Genomic DNA, 20,301 nt, shown 5'->3' with positions numbered 1-20,301 from the left:
GGTGTGGGGGGGGGGGATAGTACAGACAGGAGACAAATTAAAGGTTTTTAGTTTAATGCAACTTTAAAATAACCAGTGATGATGTATCTAGTTGGAGACATTTGTAGTCATTCTGATGAAAAGCTGCAAACTTTTATACACAAATATGCAAAACACCCCACAACTTTTTTTTTTTTATTAATATATTTATTTTTAAAAGCTTTCAGGGGCTTTAGTAGAAAAGAAGTAATTCTATCCAAAGTTAATCAATTATAATTTTATTGAGGAAATGATTTCCACATATTCAAAATCCAGCTTCAAAAAATAAAAATAAAAAAAAATCCCTGAATTTTAAATCCAAAGATATAGCACAGTACCACATAGGAGAACGTGCTGGGCAAGCTGTAAGGCAAATCATTTATTTATAGTTAGAGATACGATACTGTGTGATCAGTATTAGGTGAAGCAGTGGTTGGTTTAATGTTGCTTTCGTCTGAAGGAGCATCCTGAAAAAGAAGATTGTGAACATATGATTAGCATAATTTATAATTATTTAAAAACAAATAGTAAAACTTAAATGTATACATGTAATACAGAGAATTGTATGTTACATAGATTGGATAATGTATAAAACAGAACACTTAAAGGGACATAATACTCATATGCTAAATCACTTGAAACTGATGCAGTATAACTGTAAAAAGCTGACAGGAAAATATCACCTGAGCATCTCTATGTAAAAAAGGAAGATATTTTACCTCACAATCTCCTCAGCTCAGCAGAGTAAGTTCTGTGTAAAAAGTTATACTCAGCTGCTCCCAGCTGCAGGTAAAAAAATAAAAAAAAATGAATTAATGAACAGCAGCCAATCAGCATCAGCAGTGCTGAGGTCATGAACTCTTACTGTGATCTCATGAGATTTGACTTAAATCTCATGAGATTTCATAGTAAGCTTCCTTTACCTGATTGGTGAAATAATATGAGAGTGCACGATGCTAGTCCCTTCAGATGTCCCAGGACAAACACACTAAAATGCTGCTTAGAAATCCTTTACAATGGGAGGTGGCTACTGAGGAACTTTTGAGGTAAAATATATTTCTTTTTTACATAGAGATGTTCAGGTGATATTTTCTAATCAGCTTTTTACAGCTATGCTGCATCACTTTCAAGTGTTTAAACATTTGGGTATTATGGCCCTTTAAAGTGATTGGAAATCCTAGCGTTTGTGAACCGCTAGGATTTACAATAGGAACAAATAAAGGGGACTTTCATTCATTAAGTATAAAATACTTCACGCTGAAAGCTCCTTTATTTGTTGGAAGTGTTCGCTGCGCTGAGCTCCTCAGGCATTCCATTCTTTTTTGCTGAGAGGTGACGTTTCCACCTCTTAGCCAATAACCATGCAGGTTTTCTGGTTTGGCACCAGTTGTAACACATAACTATTTGCTAAGAGATGGAAACGTCACCTCACAGCAAATAGCGTTGTGCCATAGGCTGCCTGATGAGCGAACACTTCCAACAAGTAAAAGGAGCTTTTTAGCATAAAGTATTTTATACTTCATGACTGAAAGTCCCCTTTATTTGTTCCTATTCTAAATCCTAGCGGTTCACATACGCTAGGATGTAAAATCACTTTAATACTATCTCATAGTATAATTGATTGTTTGATACTCAAGTAAAGAAAAAACAAATTATGCTTACCTGATAATTTCATTTCCTTCTTTATGAAGAGAGTCCACGAAATCATTCCTTACTGTTGGGAAATACTGAACCTGGCCACCAGGAGGAGGCAAAGACACCGCAACCAAAGGCTTAAAGGGACAGTCTACATCAGAATTTTTATCGTTTTAAAAGATAGATAATCGCTTTATTACCCATTCCCCAGTTTTGCATAACCAACAGTTATATTAATATACTTTTAACCTCTATGATTATCTTGTATCTAAGCCTCTTCAAACTGCCCCTTAATTTCAGTTCTTTTGACAGACTTGAAGTTTAGCCAATCAGTGCCTGCTCCTAGATAACTTCTCGTGAACGAGCACAGTGTTATCTATATGAAATACATGAACTAACACCCTCTAGTGGTGAAAAACTGTTAAAATGCATTCTGAAAAGAGGTGGCCTTCAAGGTCCAAGTAATTAGCATATGAACCTCCAAGGTTAAGCTTTCAACTAAGAATACCAAGAGAACAAAGCAAAATTAGTGATAAAAGTAAATTGGAAAATTGTTTAAAATTACATGCTCTATCTGAATCACAAAAGTTTATTTTGGCCTAGACTGTCCCTTTAAATACTCCCCCTACTTCCCTCATATTCCAGTCATTCTGCCAAGGGAACAAGGAACAATATCAGGGTATAAATGGTGCCAGAAGAGAAAACCTAATTTTGGTCTGCACATTGGAGTATACAGGCGGGGGCCGTGGACTCTCCTCATACAGAAGGATATGAAATTATCAGGTAAGCATAATTTATGTTTTCCTATTTAATATGAGGAGAGTCCACTGCATCATTCCTTACTGTTGGCAAAACACTGAATGATAACGGGAGGGGTAAAAGAGACAAACCCTAATCTGAGGGCACCACAGCCTGCAAATTCTTTCTCCCAAAAGCTGCTTTGGCCGAAGCAAAAGCGTCACTTGTAAAATTTAGAAAAAGAGGACCAGGTAGCCGCCTTACAAATCTGATCCATAGAGACCTCGTTCTTAAAGGCCCAAGGAAGTCACCGCTCTAGTGGAATGAGCCGTAATCCTCTGAGGAGGTCTAAGTCCCGCTGACTCATAAGCTAAGTGTATAACACTCCTCAACCAAAAAGATAAGGAAGTCGAAGAAGCCTTCAGACCCTTAAGCTTCCCAGAGTAAATAAGGAAGAAGTTTGTCTAAAATCCTTAGTAGCTTGAAGATAAAACTTCAAAAGCTCTAACCACATCCAAATTATGAAGTAAACATTCCTTCGAAGGAGGAGGATTAGGACACAAGGAAGGAACCACAATCTCCTGATTGATGTTGCGATCAGACACAACCTTAGGAAGAAAACCCAAGCAGGTACGTAGGACAACCTTATCAGTGTGGAACACCAGATAAGGGGGCTCACATTGCAAGGCAGCTATTTCAGAAACTCTGCGTGCTGATGCAATAGCCAACAGAAAAAGAACCTTCCTGGACAACAATTTGATGTCAACCGAATGCATAGGCTCAAACGGAGCCCGTTGCAAAACCTTAAGAACAAGATTCAAACTCCAAGGTGGAGCATTAGATCTAAACACAGGTCTGACCCTAATCAGAGAATTAACGAAATATTGCATGTCAGGGAGCTCTGCAAGTCTCTTGTGCAGCAAAACAGATAGGGCCGAAATCTGTCCCCTCAGGGAACTGGCAGAAGGCCCTTCCAGACCCTCCTGGAGAAAAGAAAGGATTCTGGCAGCCTTAACCTTTTGCCAGGCTAAACCCCGTTCTTCCCACCAGAATAAGTAAGCTCTCCACACCTTATGATAGATGTGAGGAGTAACAGGCTTATAAGCCTGAATGATAGTATCAATAACCCTCTCAGAAAAACCTCTCTTGGCTAGGACTAAGCGTCACACAGTCAGCCTCAGATCCCTGCGACAAGGTAATTTCCACGGAGGAGATGAGGACATCCTCACCAGGTCCGCGAACCACATCCTTCGCGGCATTGATGGAGCAATCAGTATCACTGATGCCTGCTCCTGCTTGATGCAGGCCACTACACGAGGAAGTGGAAACGATGGGAAAATGTAAATCAGATTGAACCTCCAAGGCACTGCTAATGCATCTATTAGCTCAGCTTAAGGATCCCTGAACCGCGACCCATATCTGGGTAGCTTGTAATTGAGCCAGGACACCATGAGATCTATCTCAGGCGTCCCCCATTTGTTGCAAATCTCCGCAAATACCTCGGGATGGAGAGACTATTCCCCCGGATGAAAGGATTGTTTGCTGAGGAAATCCGCTTCCCACCCAGAATGTGGATCACTGACAGTGAGCAGTTGTGGGCCTCCGCCCACTCCAGAATCTGAGATACTTCCCTCATTGCTAGGGAGCTTCTCGTTTCCTCCTGATGGTTAATGTAAGCCACCGAGGTTATGCAGTCTGGTTGGAATCTGATAAACAGACGAACCCAGAAGAGGCCAAGCCTTCAGAGCATTGAAGATTGCCCGAAGTTCCAGAAAGTTGATCGGGAGGGAGGATTCCTCTCGAGTCCACAGGCACTGTGCCTTCCTGGCACCCCAAACAGCTCCCCATTCTATTAGACTTGCGTCTATCAGGATGGGAGAGCGATTCTCTCGACCGGTTGTCCAGAGAAATCTGTTGACAGATCCGAATGATCTCCATTCCACTGTCTCAGCATGCACAGCTGTAGAGGTTTGAGATGTAATCTGGCAAAAGGAATTGATGTCCATGCTGGACACCATGAGACCAATCACCTCCATCTACTGAGCCACAGAGGGCCTTAAGGAGGTCTGAAGGGCAAGACAAGCGGAAGTTAGCTTGTAACATCTCTGGTCTGTAAGGAATATCTTCATTGATATGGAGTCTATTATAGTACCCAGGAATTCCACCCTGGTACTGGGAATAAGAGAACTTTTAGTTTATCTTCCATCCATGAGATCGAAGAAGAAACAGAAGAGATGTTGCATGGTCTTCTGCCAGACGACAAGATGGTGCTTGAACCAGAATATCGTACAAGTATGGAGCAACTGCTATACCTCTGGTTCTGGCAACTGCAAGCAGAGCCCCTAGAACCTTCGTAAAAACTCTTGGAGGGAAGGATGGACCTTATCGCCTCCATCTTGAATGAGGAGACAGATAGCAATTTGTTTAAGCACTTTAGGTCCAGAATTGGGCGAAAAGTTCCCTCCTCCTTTGTGACCACAAAAAGGTTTGAATAGTATCCCAAAATTCTTTCTGCGAGAGGTACCGGGACAATGACTCCTAGGGAGGATAGATCCCTCATGCACCCCAGAAAGGCTTCTCTGTTTTCTGGCCTGAAAGAAAGGTTTGATAGGAGGAATCTGTCCCTAGGAGGATGAGACTTGAAACCTGACTTTTATCCCTGAGCGATGACCTCCAGGACCCACAGGTCCTGCAAGTACTCAAACCAAACATCTGAAAAGTCAGTCTGCACCCTCCGGAACAGGATCGGGGGCTGCCCCTTCATGCCGACTTTGTCTCGGCAGGCTTCTTGCTCTACTTGGATTTATTCCAGGACTGAGCCAGCTTCCAAGTAACTTGGACTGCTTTGGCTTTCCAGAGGGCTGCTGACGTTGGGATTTATCCAAAACGAAAAGAACGAAAATTAGGACCTTGTCCCTTAGGCTTGTTCCTCTTATCCTGCGGTGAAAAGGCATCTTTGCCTCCAGTAACCATGGAGATAATGGAGTCCAGGCCTGGACCAAATAATATCTTTCCCTTAAAGGGGAGGGAAAGAAGTCTAGACTTAGAAGTCATGTCCGCAGACCAGGACTTCAGCCAGAGTGCCCTACAGGCTTGAACAGAAAAACTTGAAGCCTTAGCATTCAGGCAAATAATTCGCATCACAAATAAAAGAATTAGCAACCCGTAAGGCCTTAATTGTTTCCTGGATCACGTCGAGGGGACCATCCACCTTGATCAACTCAGATAAGGAGTTGCACGAGTAGGTAGCCACTCCAGCAACCGCAGCAACAGCCGCTGCCGGTTGAAACTAATATCCCGTATTTTGAAACATCTTTCTTAACAGAGGTTCTATCTTCTTATCCATGGGCTCTTTGAACGACGAACTATCCTCAAGCGGGATAGTAGTGTGTTTAGCAAGCGTGGAGATAGCACCATCCACCTTGGGGATGGAACCCCACAACTCCAATTGAGAGTATGGGACCGGGAACAAACAAGGAAGATGAAAGGGAAAAGGAAGAACCAATCCTTTCCCATTCATTCTTAATGTTCGCCATCTTTACCGGAAGCAGGAAAGTTAGTGGTACAAACCTGTCCTCATAGACCTGATCTAATTTAGGAATCAAAGGTTCTTCAGGCAATTTGAACTCTGGAACCTCTAACGTAGCCAAAACTTCCTTCAACAGAAAGCATAAATGTGCAATCCTAAATCTAAAGTCTGGTTCCTCCGCAGCTGGAGGTTTAGAGGCAGCAGACTCCGACCCAGAAATGATGCCCTCTGAAGTATCAGAGGCGCCTTCATCATCGGATAATCTTGTATCAGATAAATCCAACAAACTAGTTGATGACCCATGAGAAGGATAGCAATATTTGACCTTTCGCTTGCGCTTAGCAGGGCGAGGTAAAGCACTGAAGGCCACAGACACCGTCATTTGGAACTGCGCAGTAAAGTCTGGCGGTAAAAGGTCCCCTTCAGATGGTGGATTAGGAGTGCTACAGGAAGATGCATGTGTATTAGGAGATGACTGTAGGGTGTGCACCGCACGGGACGGAGACTCCTCAGAGGAGGATGGCTTAGTGGTATCAAACATATTAACCTTCTTTGACATGATTACTTTATCAAGGCATGTGGAACATAGTTGAGAGGGTGGGTATACCGCGGCATCCTCACAATATAGACAGGTATTAGACTTAGGTACCCTCTAACGCATTAGGAATCCTCCATAGCTTGTGCTTACAAAGCAGACTACTTATTAAGAAAAAACGGCACCTTTATACCCCCAATGGCTGGGGCACTCACCACCTCCTATGACCCAGGCACAACAGAGAAACCGCTTCTTCTCCGGTAACCAGCACAGTCAGGAAAGAGGAAATAAAGTGTGACCACACCGGTCACATGGTGCGCAATGCAGGACTGCCTCTGCTGCAAAAAAAGCGTGCCAAGCCTTTCGAGCTGCGCAGCTCCAAAAATGAAAGTAAAAACCTGTACGTTCCAACATCTGCCTGAGCCAAAAAAAAACACATGTCTCACACATGTCAAAGCATAATCAAATAAATGCATGTGATTAATCCCCACTGTTCAATAATCCCCCTTAGGAGATATTAACCCTTGATTCCATACAGATAAAAGGAGCCACACTGTGACCCTGTCTTCTGGCGTTATATGTGTAAAAAATGAAACGATCTTACCGGAATCTATGCCGTGAATAGAAACACAGCCTCTCAAGTATGACAGTCTTGTAGCATCGCTCCTGACATGGACTTGAGTGATGGAAGCAGGCAGTGAAACTCTGCAACACTGATTGCTTAGGAGCTGTTAATACGAGTCTGGATGGGTTCGCAGAAAGACTCTCCCTACATCTCTAGACTAACTTTCGTCAAAGCTCTCACTGAGAGGCTGACAAGACTACTAAAAAATCAGTTTTATTTCGAAGGGTAGATACCCTTCATAAGGAACTACTCCGAATCTCCTGACACTTCTCTGCCAACCTCCTGTGACGAAAGGCAAAGAATGACTGGGATATGAGGGAAGTAGGGTAAGTATTTAAAGGGACAGTATACTATAAAATAGTTTTTCCCTTAATCTGTTTTCAATTACTTTTTTACCAGCTGTAGAGTATAAAATGTATGAGATTTGCTTTTTTAAGGCTTATTTGTGTATATTAATTAGCTGATTTTGTGTTTTGAAGCTACAACCTAATACAATGGGCTGAGCTTGTAGGTATAATCAGATCTCATTACTTTATCACATTGTGTACATATACCTGCTTCTTTATCTTATAGCTGTCCATAAACCAATCACCAATACTTGTAGAGAACAATGGAAAAATTAACATTGTATTTTATTATAACCCACTGGGAGTGTAATTTCTTCTACTGGTTGTGTTAATACAGCTTGGCCTCGCGGCCAAAAACTTTCAGGATGGGTGGGGATACCACAGGCTAAACAAACCAATTCAAATGACAATATAAGGGTAATGGAAATACTTGTAAACAATTTAATACACTCCAGCAGGTAAAGTGGATCATTGGGAACAAATTAAAGGGGAGAATTTTTTTGAGTAAACTGTCCCTTTAAGCCTTTGGCTGGGGTGTCTTTGCCTCCTCCTGGTGCCCAGGTTCAGCATTTCCCAACAGTAAGGAATGATGCCGTGGACTCTCCTCATATTAAGAAGGAAAGAAGGATTTAGTGATAAATCAATGTAAAGACAGTTATCAGGTACAAGTGGGAAAAACTACAATTTCCATTCTTTTTGTATACGGTAACCTCCCTTCCCTCTTACATATGCCTTTACTCTTCTTCTAGCTTCAGTTCATTTATAACCAAGATAAAAGTACAGTACACAAGTTGCAATTACAAGACCTCTCTCTGTTGTGTTGCTATAAAATAGATCAGCCAAGTCAAATTTTTTTTTAAAAACAATGTTCTTTTTACTGCAGTTAGATTTCAATAGTTAAATGTTGCCCACCATTTGCTTTGTTTGAAGAAGTTAATCTGGACTTAAAGGTACACTGAACCCTAATTTTTTCTTTCGTGATTCAGATACAGCATGCAATTTTAAGCAACTTTCTAATTTACTCCTATTATACATTTTTTTTGTTCTCTTGCTATCTTTATTTGGAAAAGAAAGCATCTAAGCTATTTTTTGGTCCAGACCCATGACAGCACTTGTTTATTGGTCGGTTAAATTAATCCACCAATCAGCAAGAGCAACCCAGGTTGTTCACCAAAAATGGGCCGGCATCTAAACTTATATTGTTGCTTTTCAAATCAATATACGAAGAGAATGTAGAAAATTTGATAATAGGAGTAAATTAGAAAGTTGCTTAAAATTGCATGCTCTATCTGAATCACGAAAGAAAACCTTTGGGTTCAGTGTCCCTTTAAGTGAACGGTCAACAAGGCTAGCCACTGTCAAAGTTAGTATAAAGTGACTTGTTTTTCCAGTTATCTGATTAGGCAAAGATATGTAGCATAGCTAGTTTTGAGAACGCAACAGGGTACATTTCAAATTCTGAGAATTAAAAATTGCTCAATGTTCAGAGCTAAATTACATGAAGAGGGCAAAATAATGAATATATTGCAAAGTTGTTTCATTATGCTTAACATTTTATATCAAGCTCAACGTGTTTACTGGCCCTTTAAGAAATTTGAACCTGTGGAACATGGTAGGTCAAATATGAGGAGACATGGAACATTTAAAACATTCAGGAGGGCCACAGCCCTCTTCAGATCACCCCACAGATTTTGAAATTGGATTCAGGTCTGGGCTCTGGCTGGACCATCCCATTCCTTTGTTGATTTGGATGTATGCTTTGGGTTGTTGTCATGCTGAAAGATGAAGTTCCTCTTCATGTTCAGCTTTCTAGCAGAAGCCTGAAGGTTTTGTGCCAATATTGTCTGGTATTTGGAACTGTTCATTATTCCCTCTACCTTGAATAAGGCCCCAGTTCCACCTGAAGAAAAACAGAACAAAAGCATGATGCTGACACCACCATGCTTCACTGTGGGTATGGTGTTCTTTTGGTGATATGCAGTGTTGTTTTTGCGCCAAACATATCTTTTGGAATTATGGCCAAAAAGTTCAACTTTGGTTTCATCAGATCAGAACAACTTTTGCAACATGCTTTTGGGAAACTTCAGATGTTTATTTGCAAAATTTAGCCGGGCTTGGATTTTTTTTTTGTAAAAAAAGGCTTCCGTCTTGCCACTCTACCCCACAGCCCAGACATATGAAGAATACGGGCGATTGTTGTCACATGTACCACACAGCCAGTACTTGCCAGATATTCCTGCAGCTCCTTTAATGTTGCTGTAGGCCTCTTGGTAGCCTCCCAAACCAGTTTTCTTCTTGTCTTTTCATCAATTTTGGAGGGACATCCAGTTCATAGTAATGTCATTGTTGTGCCATATGTTCTCCACTTGATGATGACTGTCTTCACTGTGTTCCATGGTATATCTAATGCCTTGGGAATTCTTTTGTACCCTTCTCCTGACTGATACCGTTTAACAATGAGATCCCTCTGATGCTTTGGAAGCTCTCTGCGGACCATAACTTTTGTGTAGAACGCAACTAAGAAAATGTCAGGAAATACCTACTAGAACAGCTGAACTTTATTCGGGGTTAATCAGAGGCACTTTAAATTATGGCAGGTGTGTGATGACTCTTATTTAACATGGTTTTGAATGTGATTGCTTAATTTTGAACACAGCTACATCCCCAGTTATAAGAGGGTGTGCACACTTATGCAACCATATTATTTTAGGTTTTTTTGTTTACTTCCCTCCACCTTAAATATTTCAGTTTGTTTTTCAATTGAGTTGTGTAGTTTATAGGTCACATTAAAGGTGGAAAAAGTTCTGAAATGATTTATCTTTGTCTAATTTTTTTTACATCACAGAAACCTGACATTTTAACAGGGGTGTGTAGACCTTTTATATCGTGTGTGTGTGTGTGTGTTAATCGGTTACCAGATCTGTATATGTTGCACTTTGACCCTAATAAATAATGTGGCAAAAAAACATAATTGATAAATGATAAATTCATTTATTCCATATTGGCAAGAGTCCATGAGCTAGTGACGTATGGGATATACAATCCTACCAGAAGGGGCAAAGTTTCCCAAACCTCAAAATGCCTATAAATACACCCCTCACCACACCCACAATTCTGTGTAATGAATAGCCAAGTAGTGGGGTGATAAAGAAAGGAGTAAAAAGCATCAATAAAGGAATTTGGAAATAATTGTTCTTTATACAAAAAAAATCATAACCACCATAGAAAGGGTGAGCCTCATGGACTCTTGCCAATATGAAAGATAAGTTCTTACATAAATTATGTTTTCTTTCATGTAATTGGCAAGAGTCCATGAGCTAGTGACGTATGGGATAATGAATACCCAAGATGTGGAACTTCCACGCAAGAGTCACTAGAGAGGGAGGGATAAAATAAAGACAGCCAATTCCGCTGAAAAATAATAATAATAATCCACAACCCAAAACAAAAGTTTTTAATCTCAAAATAATGAAATTATAAGCAGAAGAATCAAACTGAAACAGCTGCCTGAAGTACTTTTCTACCAAAAACTGCTTCAGAAGAAGAAAACACATCAAAATGGTAGAATTTAGTAAAAGTATGCAAAGAAGACCAAGTTGCTGCTTTGCAAATCTGATCAACCGAAGCTTCATTCCTAAACGCCCAGGAAGTAGAAACTGACCTAGTAGAATGAGCCGTAATTCTTTGAGGCGGGGAATTACCCGACTCTACATAAGCATGATGAATCAAAGACTTTAACCAAGACGCCAAGGAAACAGCAGAAGCCTTCTGACCTTTCCTGGAACCAGAAAAGATAACAAATAGATTAGAAGTCTTCCTAAAATCTTTAGTAGCTTCAACATAATACTTCAAAGCTCTTACCACATCCAAAGAATGTAAGGATCTCTCCAAAGAATTCTTAGGATTAGGACACAAAGAAGGGACAACAATTTCTCTATTAATGTTGTTAGAATTCAAAACCTTAGGTAAGAATTTAAATGAAGTCTGCAAAACCGCCTTATCCTGATGAAAAATCAGAAAAGGAGATTCACAAGAAAGAGCAGATAATTCAGAAACTCTTCTAGCAGAAGAGATGGTCAAAAGGAACAACACTTTCCAAGAAAGTAATTTAATGTCCAAAGAATGCATAGGCTCAAACCGAGGAACCCGTAAAGCCTTCAAAACCAAATTAAGACTCCAAGGAGGAGATATTGATTTAATGACAGGCTTGATACGTACCAAAGCCTGAACAAAACAGTGAATATCAGGAATCTTAGCAATCTTTCTGTGAAATAAAACCGAAACAGCAGATTTGTCCCTTCAAGGAACTTGCAGACAAACCCTTATCCAAACCATACTGAAAAAAACTGTAAAATTCTAGGAATTCTAAAAGAATGCCAAGAGAATTTATGAGAAGAACACCATGAAATATAAGTCTTCCAAACTCTATAATAAATCTTCCTAGAAACAGATCTACGAGCCTGTAACATAGTATTAATCACTGGGTCAGAGAAACCTCTATGACTAAGCACTAGGCGTTCAATTTCCATACCTTCAAATTTAATGATTTGAGATCCTGATGGAAAAAATGGACCTTGAGATAGAAGGTCTAGCCTTAATGGAAGTGGCCAAGGTTAGCAACTGGACATTCGAACAAGATCCACATACCAAAACCTGTGAGGCCATGCTGAAGCTACCAGCAACACAAACAATTGTTCCATGATGATTTTGGAGATCACTCTTGGAAAAAGAACTAGAGGCGGGAAAATATAAGCAGATTAGTAACACCAAGGAACTGTCAACACATCAAATGCTTCCGCCTGAGGATCCCTGGACAGGTACCTGGGAAGTCTCTTGTTAAGATGAGAAGCCATCAGATCTATTTTTGGAAGGCCCCACATCTGAACAATCTGAGAAAACACATCCGGATTGAGGGACCACTCCCCTGGATGTAAAGTCTGACGGCTGAGATAATCCGCTTCCCAATTGTCTATACCTGGGATATGAACCGTAGAAATTAGACAGGAGCTGGATTCCGCCCAAGCAAGTATCTGAGATACTTTCATAAATTAGGGACTGCGAGTCCCACCCTGATGATTGACATATGCCACAGTTGTGATATTGTCTGTCTGAAAACAAATGAACAGTTCTCTCTTCAACAGAGGCCAAACCTGAAGAGCCCTGAAAATCGCACGGAGTTCCAAAATATTGATTGGTAATCTCGCCTCTTGAGATTTCCAAACCCTTTGTGCTTTCAGAGATCCCCAGACGGCTCCCCAACCTGAAAGACTTGCATTTGTTGTGATTACAGTCCAGGTTGGACGAACAAAAGAAGCCCCTAGAACTATACAATGGTGATCTAACCACCAAGTCAGAGATAGTCGAACATTGGGATTTAAGGATATTAATTGTGATATCTTTGTATAATCCCTGCACCATTGGTTAAGCAAAGCTGGAGAGGTCTCATGTGAAAACGAGCAAAGGGGATTGTGTCCGAATCTGCAGTCATGAGACCTAAAACTTCCATGCACATAGCTACTGAAGGGAATGATTGAGACTTGAGGTTCAGAAAAGCTGAAACAAATTTAAATCTTCTCTTGTCTGTTAGAGACAGATTCATGGACACTGAATCTATCTGGAAACCTAAAAAGGTGACCCTTGTCTGAGGAATCAAACATTTTGGTAAATTGATCCTCCAACCATGTCTTTGAAGAAACAACACTAGTTGATTCGTGTGAGATTCTGCAGAATGTAAAGACTGAGCTAGTACCAAGATATCGTCCAAATAAGGAAACACCGCAATACCCCGTTCTCTGATTACAGAGAGTAGGGCACAGAGAACTTTTGAAAAGATTCTTGGAGCTGATGCTAGGCCAAATGAAACAGTGACAAATTGGTAATGCTTGTCTAGAAAAGAGAATCTCAGAAACGGATAATGATCTGGATGAATCGGAATATGAAGATATGCATCCTGTAAGTCTATTGTTGACATATATTGCCCTTGCTGAACAAAAGGCAGAATAGTCCTTATAGTCACCATTTTGAAAGTTGGCACTCTTACATAACGATTCAAAATTTTCAGATCCCGAACTGGCCTGAATGAATTTTCTTTCTTTGGGACAATGAACAGATTTGAATAAAACCCCAGACCCTGTTCCTGAAACGGAACTGGTATGATTACCCCTGAAAGCTCCAGGTCTAAAACACACTTCAGGAAAGCCGGAGCCTTTACTGGATTTGCTGGGATGCGTGAGAGGAAAAATCTTCTCACAGGAGGTCTTACTCTGAATCCATTTATTTTGGACAGAATCTGCCCAAATTTTTTGGAAGAACCTTAATCTGCCCCCTACCAGCTGAGCTGGAATGAGGGCCGCACCTTCATGCAGACTTGGGGGCTGGCTTTGATTTCTTAAATGGTTTGGATTTACTCCAACTTGAAGGTTTCCAATTGGAACCAGATTCTTTGGGGGAAGGATTAGGTTTTTGTTCCTTATTTTGTCGAAAGTAACGAAAACTGTTAGAAGCTTTAGATCTACCCTTAGGCCTTTTATCCTGAGGCAAAAAAACTCCCTTCCCCCCAGTGACAGTTGAAATAATTGAATCCAACTGAGAACCAAATAACTTATTACCTTGGAAAGAGATAGTAAATCTAGACTTAGATACCATGTCAGCATTCCAAGATTTAAGCCACAAAGCTCTCCTAGCTAAAATAGCTAAAGTAGCTAAAATAGCTAAAGACATAGATTTAACATCAGCATGTTGAAGCAAGTAAACAATGATAGACAAATCAGTATCCGTTTCCTGTTGCGCTAAACTTTCCAACCAAAAAGTTGATGCAGCTGCAACATCATCCAAAGAAATTGCAGGTCTGAGCAGATGACCAGAATATAAATAGGCTTTCCTTAGATAGGATTCAGGTTTCCTATCTAAAGGAAGTACTATCTTCCATAGGAATAGTAGTACGTTTAGCAAGAGTAGAAATAGCCCCATCAACTTTGGGGATCTTTTCCCAAAACTCCAATGTAACTGCTGGCAAAGGATACGATTTTTTTAAACCTTGAAGTAGGAATAAAAGTACCACCAGGCCTATTCCATTCCTTAGAAATCATATCAGAAATAGCAACAGGATCTGGAAAAACCTCAGGAGTAACCACAGGAGGTTTATAAACAGAATTTAAACGTTGTCTAGTTTTAACATCAAGAGGACTAGTTTCCTCAATATCCAATGTAATCAACACTTCTTTTAACAAAGAATGAATATACTCCATTTTAAATAAATAAGTAGATTTGTCAGTGTCAATATCGGAGTAAGATAGATCCTCGTCAGAGGAGGATAATTCAGTATGTTGTCGGTCATTTGAAATTTCATCATTTTTATGAGAAGTTTTAAAAGACCTTTTACGTTTATTAGAAGGCGGGATGGCAGACAAAGCTTTCTGAATTGCATCAGCAATAAAATCTTTTAAATTCACAGGTACATCTTGTACATTATATGTTAAAGGAACAACAGGCAATGTACTATTACTGATGGACACATTTTCTGCATGTAAAAGCTTATCATGACAACTATTACATACCACAGCTGGAGATATAATCTACACAAAATTTACAACAAATGCACTTAGCTTTGGTAGAACTGTTATCAGGCAGCAGGGTTCCAACAGTGGTTTCTGAGACAGGATCATATTGAGACATCTTGCAAATGTAAGAGAAAAAAAAACATATAAAGCAAAATTATCAATTTCCTTATATGGCAGTTTCAGTAATGGGTAAAAAATGCAAAAAGCATAGCCCTCTGATAGAGTAAAAGGCAAGAGGCATATAGGAACAGGTTTTTAAATAATGAAAATATTTGGCGCCAAGTATGACGCACAATGCAAACAGAAATTTTTTTGGCGCTAACAACATCCAGAAATGACACTCGTGTCATTGAAGATGCAACCTTGTGAAAGGACTCGGCGTCAACTGAGACGCCGGAAATTACTAATTTTGCATCATCGAACGTAACTTAGCGCCAAAAAATCTCGCGCCATGAATGACGCAATATACTTTCGAATTTTGCGCCCTCGCGAGCCTAATTTTGCCAGCGAAATTTAATAAAAAACAGTCAATTTGAAAAAAAAGACTATACCCCAATTAAGAAATTTTTTTCCTAAAAAATGCTTTTCCCAAATATGAAACGGACAGTCTGCAAAAGGAAATATACATAATGGCAAATATAAGTACAATACATATATTTAGAACTTTATATTAATACATAAAGCGCCAAACCATAGCTAAGAGTGTCTTAAGTAATGAAAACATACTCACCAAAAGACACCCATCCACATATAGCAGATAGCCAAACCAGTACTGAAACAGTTATCAGTAGAGGTAATGGAATATGAGAGTATATCGTCGATCTGAGTAAGGGAGGTAGGAGATGAATCTCTACGACCAATAACAGAGAACCTATTAAATAGATCTCCCGTGAGGAAAACCATTGCATTCAATAGGTGATACTCCCTTCACATCCCTCTGACATTCGCTGTACTCGGAGAGGAATCGGGCTTCAAAATGCTGAGAAGCGCATAACGACGTAGAATCTAAGCACAAACTTACTTCACCACCTCCATAAGAGGCAAAGTTTGTAAAAACTGAATTGTGGGTGTGGTGAGGGGTGTATTTATAGGTATTTTGAGGTTTGGGAAACTTTGCCCTTCCTGGTAGGATTGTATATCCCATACGTCACTAGCTCATGGACTCTTGCCAATTACATGAAAGAAAAATAAAAATAAAAAAAAACGACCTACAGAGTGAGCATAAAATGGGGGAGTATGAGCATGGAAGGGAGGGTATGAGCATGGAAAAGGGAATGGATGTTAAGGGGGAGTATGAGCATGAAAAGGAGGAGTATTAGCATTGAAGGGAGGTATGAATATGAAGGGGGAGTATAGAAAGAGCAGGGGAGTGAGCATGGAAGGGGGGGGGGGGGAGTATGAGCATGAAGGGGCGAGTATGAGTAAGAACATCAATTTTATATTTACGCCTGGGGGTCACATAAAAAATGATCTTGCAAAAATGGGTTGCAAGTGGAAAAAGCCCTGCTATAAAAGGAAAGAATGAGGAATGAGGAAAGATGAGGAATTTTTTAAAGGAATCAGACTCATCATGATACCAATTTATCTAGAGGACAAGTCTGTTAAACAATCAGATATTTAGTTAAGCCTCAGTCCAAATCTGCTGCAGTATTTCCTGTGCCAGAAGCTATTTCAGATAATATTTTGAAATAATGGAACAGATCCCCCTCGGTTCCCTTTGTTTCTTTTACTAAATTAAAAAAAGAGGTTTCCAGTAGCTTCAGTAAGTAGAGTCTATCCCTAATGCTGAAGGAGCTGTTTCTACTCTTGCTAAGTGCACTTCTATTCCCTTGGAACATAGCGCCTCATTTAAGGACCCAATGCAAAGAAAGCTAAAGGCTTATAATTAGAAAGCCTAACAGTCTGGTCTCTTATTCAGGCCAGAGGTTAGTGCTGCAGGTGCAATAACTCTGTGGTGGAATTCTTAATCTGAAATGGTTTCAAAGGCAAGCACATTGGATGAAGTTCAAGACCAAGTGGTTAATTATTTCAGCAGTGAGGCTATTGTGAATATTATCCACATCAATGCTAAAAATGCAGCTTTGGCTGTACTGAACAGAAGAGCTTTGTGGTTAAAATCTTAGTCTACAGACATAGCATCTAAGAGTAGACTTTTGTTCCCTTTCAAGGAAAGATTGTGTTTGGTCATGGTCTTGATGCCATTATTTACTGCAACTGTAGGTAAGGGCACCTTTTTACCCAAAAACAGAAGACCTAAAGGCAAGAACAGTCCAGCCGGTCTTTTTTTGTTCCTTTTGCAATCCAAATATTCATAGTCTGTCTCTTCTGTCAACCAAAAATCGAACTTGTTCCAAGCATTAACTGGTTTCTAAGATGACTTGGCTAAGTCCAAGCAACCTAATAAGTCTTCCACTTCTAATAAATCTGCATGAAGGTGAGGCCCCCAAACCAGACTCGGTGCTGGTAGGGGGCAGATTGAATCTTTATCATAGGTTCTGGTCCCCTGCAGCTTCAGATGCTCAAGCAGTGAAACAGGGACTACATGAATTGTCTCAGAGAATATTGTTGGATTACAAAACCATGCAGTCTCTTTCTTGGTGCATGGCTCATCCTTCAATAATTTAGGGAGCTTCCTTCAGCAGTTTTAAGTAATCATCTCCACAGACAACAATTTGTCAGGTTAGGGCACAGTCTGGGAGTCTTGGAGAGCACAAGGGACTTAGTCTCTTTTGGTTGTGCGGTTACTAATCAACATTCTAGAACTCAGATCTTCAGGGCTCTTCAGAGCTGGCCCCTTCCCAAACAGTAATTTCTAAGATTTCAATTGGACAACGTCATGGCTGTGGCATACATCAACCATCAAGGAGGAACTCAAAATTCTTCGGCAATGAAAGAGGTTTCTTGCATATTGAGATGGGTGGAAACAAACCTTTGCATAATCTCAGCAAATAATATTACAGGAGTAAACTGGGAAGCAGATTTTCTCAGTTGTCAGTTTCTCCATTCAGAGGAGTGGTCCCTGAACCAGAAGGTTTTCAAGCATACTGTCAATCAGTGGGGTATTCCCGGAGATAGAGCTAATGGCTTTGCAAAAACAAAGCCTCTTCTTTAAAAGAAAGTCTTGTTGAAGAGTTTAAAAACCATTTCAGAATGTGCACCATGGAAAATAGATCAGACAGTAAAGTGAACTTGTACTCTACTGTCTGAGCTATTTTCCGTGGTACACTTTCTGAACTGTTTGGGTCAAATACTTTCTTTAAAAGAAGAGGCTTCCATTTTTCAATGTAAACAGACTTTATTTTACTTTTGTAGGCAGCTGTGACTGCTGCCATCAGAGCTGAGGCAAACCGGCAAATCCCTCCATAGCGCAGCTCCTGCATGGCCTCTCTACTCCAGCCACCCCCTCCTTTCCTTACAGAAGCCTCCGCGCAGTTACAGCCATCCCTCCTGTATGTCATAGGTGAGGTCATAGGGGGCGGGGCTAAAAATTGCACTCTCACGGTTTTTAAATTGCATATGCGATTAATTGTGCAGCCCTACTTCATACCCTACCCTTTTTTTCATGGTGATCTTGTGAATTTCAGAGCTTATTGGGTATTAATTCCCACATATGATGGCTCATGGACTCTCACCACCATAGAACAATTATTAGGCTTACCTGATAAATTTAAAAAAAAAATATCCAGTTGGTGGCGGTTATAGCTAGCACTTCATTTAACATGCTTGATCCTTTCCTGCTTTTCTCCTCTTTTGGCTAAACATTAGAATAAGGTATACAGGGCAGTGGGAGGGATTAAAGCACTTGGCATATTGAGTGTTTTTTGCCTGCCCCTAGTGGAATGGAGTTTATTCCCACAGTTGATTGCTTTTGGACTGTCACCACTATTAACGTAATTAATCAGGTAAGCATAAATTTTGTTGTCAAATATATATATTATATAATTAAACATGTTACAGGGGATTACAATTTGAGTTTACTTTCTCTCTACATTATAACATATTCAATAAAGGGCCCCCCTCTGTCATTGAAGAAACCAATAAGGATACCTTCTGTGAGTCTTGCTTTTCCCCCGGTGGGTTGACACAAGACTGTAGAGCATCCTACACAAAGGACAACCGTTTGTGCATGGCTGAAAACTGTTGTTATCTTGTAGCAGCCTAAAACAAAAATAAGTCAATATTAATTTAATATTGTGGTCAAACATACAGGATTGCAATATAGCTGTGCAGCTGTCTCTCAGTGTTCAGGGCTGTGGAGTTTACAGTGGCTTAGGATGTGTCCCCAGTCCAGTCTGAGTGCGGTCCATTCCTGTGTTTTGTATTTACATAGGGGAGATTACAAAAGCCTGTGTCACCCTGGGAGGTTCCCAGTTTTTTTTTTAAAGCATGCATTGTGTGGGTGCTGGTTTAGGGTCCCAGGAAGGGGGAGACCTTGACGTGGTCTGGGCTTGATCCTTTGGTGCCAAATGTAACCGACTTCCCCCAGTTTTGCTTTTAAACATTACTGTGTATCCGCTGGCGAGTGCCAGGTTTTCTGTGTGTTGTGTTGATAATGTGTGTAATGCTTCCCTGTGGGCCTGTCACCGAGGCTGCTCAGGGGTTAACTGCCTGGGTTTATGAGAACTGTGCAGCTGTCTGTCAGTGTTCAGGGCTGTGGAGTTTAAAGTGGCTTAGGATGTGTCCCCAGTCCAGTCTGTGAGTGCGGACCATTCCTGTGTTCCTAGTCGAGGAATTTCTAATATAATACTAACTAATATGCATTAAAAAAGAACAAACTAAACAACTGTTACCAAACAGCAAGACCATGCTATATCTGCATGACTCCGGAAGTGAGACATGCAGTAATAACACAGCATTGTCACTGTTGGGGAAGCTGCATTAGTAAAACCCTTAACAACCGCTGACATACAGGGTATGTTGTCATCAAGGGATTAAAAAAAAATGTAACGTTATGTGATAAAATAAGTACTTTAAAGTCCCACAAGAGGCTGAAATATTACTATCCCCCACAAAAAAACAACAATGTTATTAAAGGGGCGGGGGGATGGTTGGGCTATGGTGCCCAGATCAGTTTAACCCAATGCTATTGTTTTCAATATTGAGACTGAAAACAAGGACACAAGTCAAAATTATTTTAATATGCACACTTTCCAAGGCACCAGCTTCTGGTGAGCATGTGCACAAGCTCACAGTGTATATGTATATAGTCTGTGATTGGCTTATGATTGTCACATAATACTGGGGTCTAGCAAATGAGGGGGAAAATGTTTGGAGAAAATAAAAATAAAATGATGCAATTCTACTGTATTTAATGG

General features: G+C 40.3%; 1 protein-coding gene across 3 annotated transcripts in view; it reads right to left on the bottom strand.

Annotated features, from left to right (window-relative positions):
* Window positions 1-241: 241 nt before the first annotated feature.
* RPS27L (ribosomal protein S27 like) overlaps window positions 242-20,301 on the bottom strand; it is an 89,698-nt gene continuing 69,638 nt past the window's right edge. For all 3 annotated transcript variants that reach the window (XM_053717298.1, XM_053717296.1, XM_053717297.1), the window contains exons 3-4: window positions 19,034-19,144; window positions 242-485 (exon numbers count right to left, since the gene is read on the bottom strand). In XM_053717298.1, coding sequence (XP_053573273.1) covers window positions 457-485; window positions 19,034-19,144 — 140 coding nt within the window. In that variant the 3' untranslated portion in view covers window positions 242-456. The remainder of the gene's footprint in view (window positions 486-19,033; window positions 19,145-20,301) is intronic.

This window comes from Bombina bombina, chromosome 6 (assembly GCF_027579735.1).
Source record: "Bombina bombina isolate aBomBom1 chromosome 6, aBomBom1.pri, whole genome shotgun sequence".
Classification (NCBI taxonomy): Eukaryota; Metazoa; Chordata; class Amphibia; order Anura; family Bombinatoridae; genus Bombina; species Bombina bombina.
This window is presented reverse-complemented; position numbering and strand designations above follow the sequence as displayed.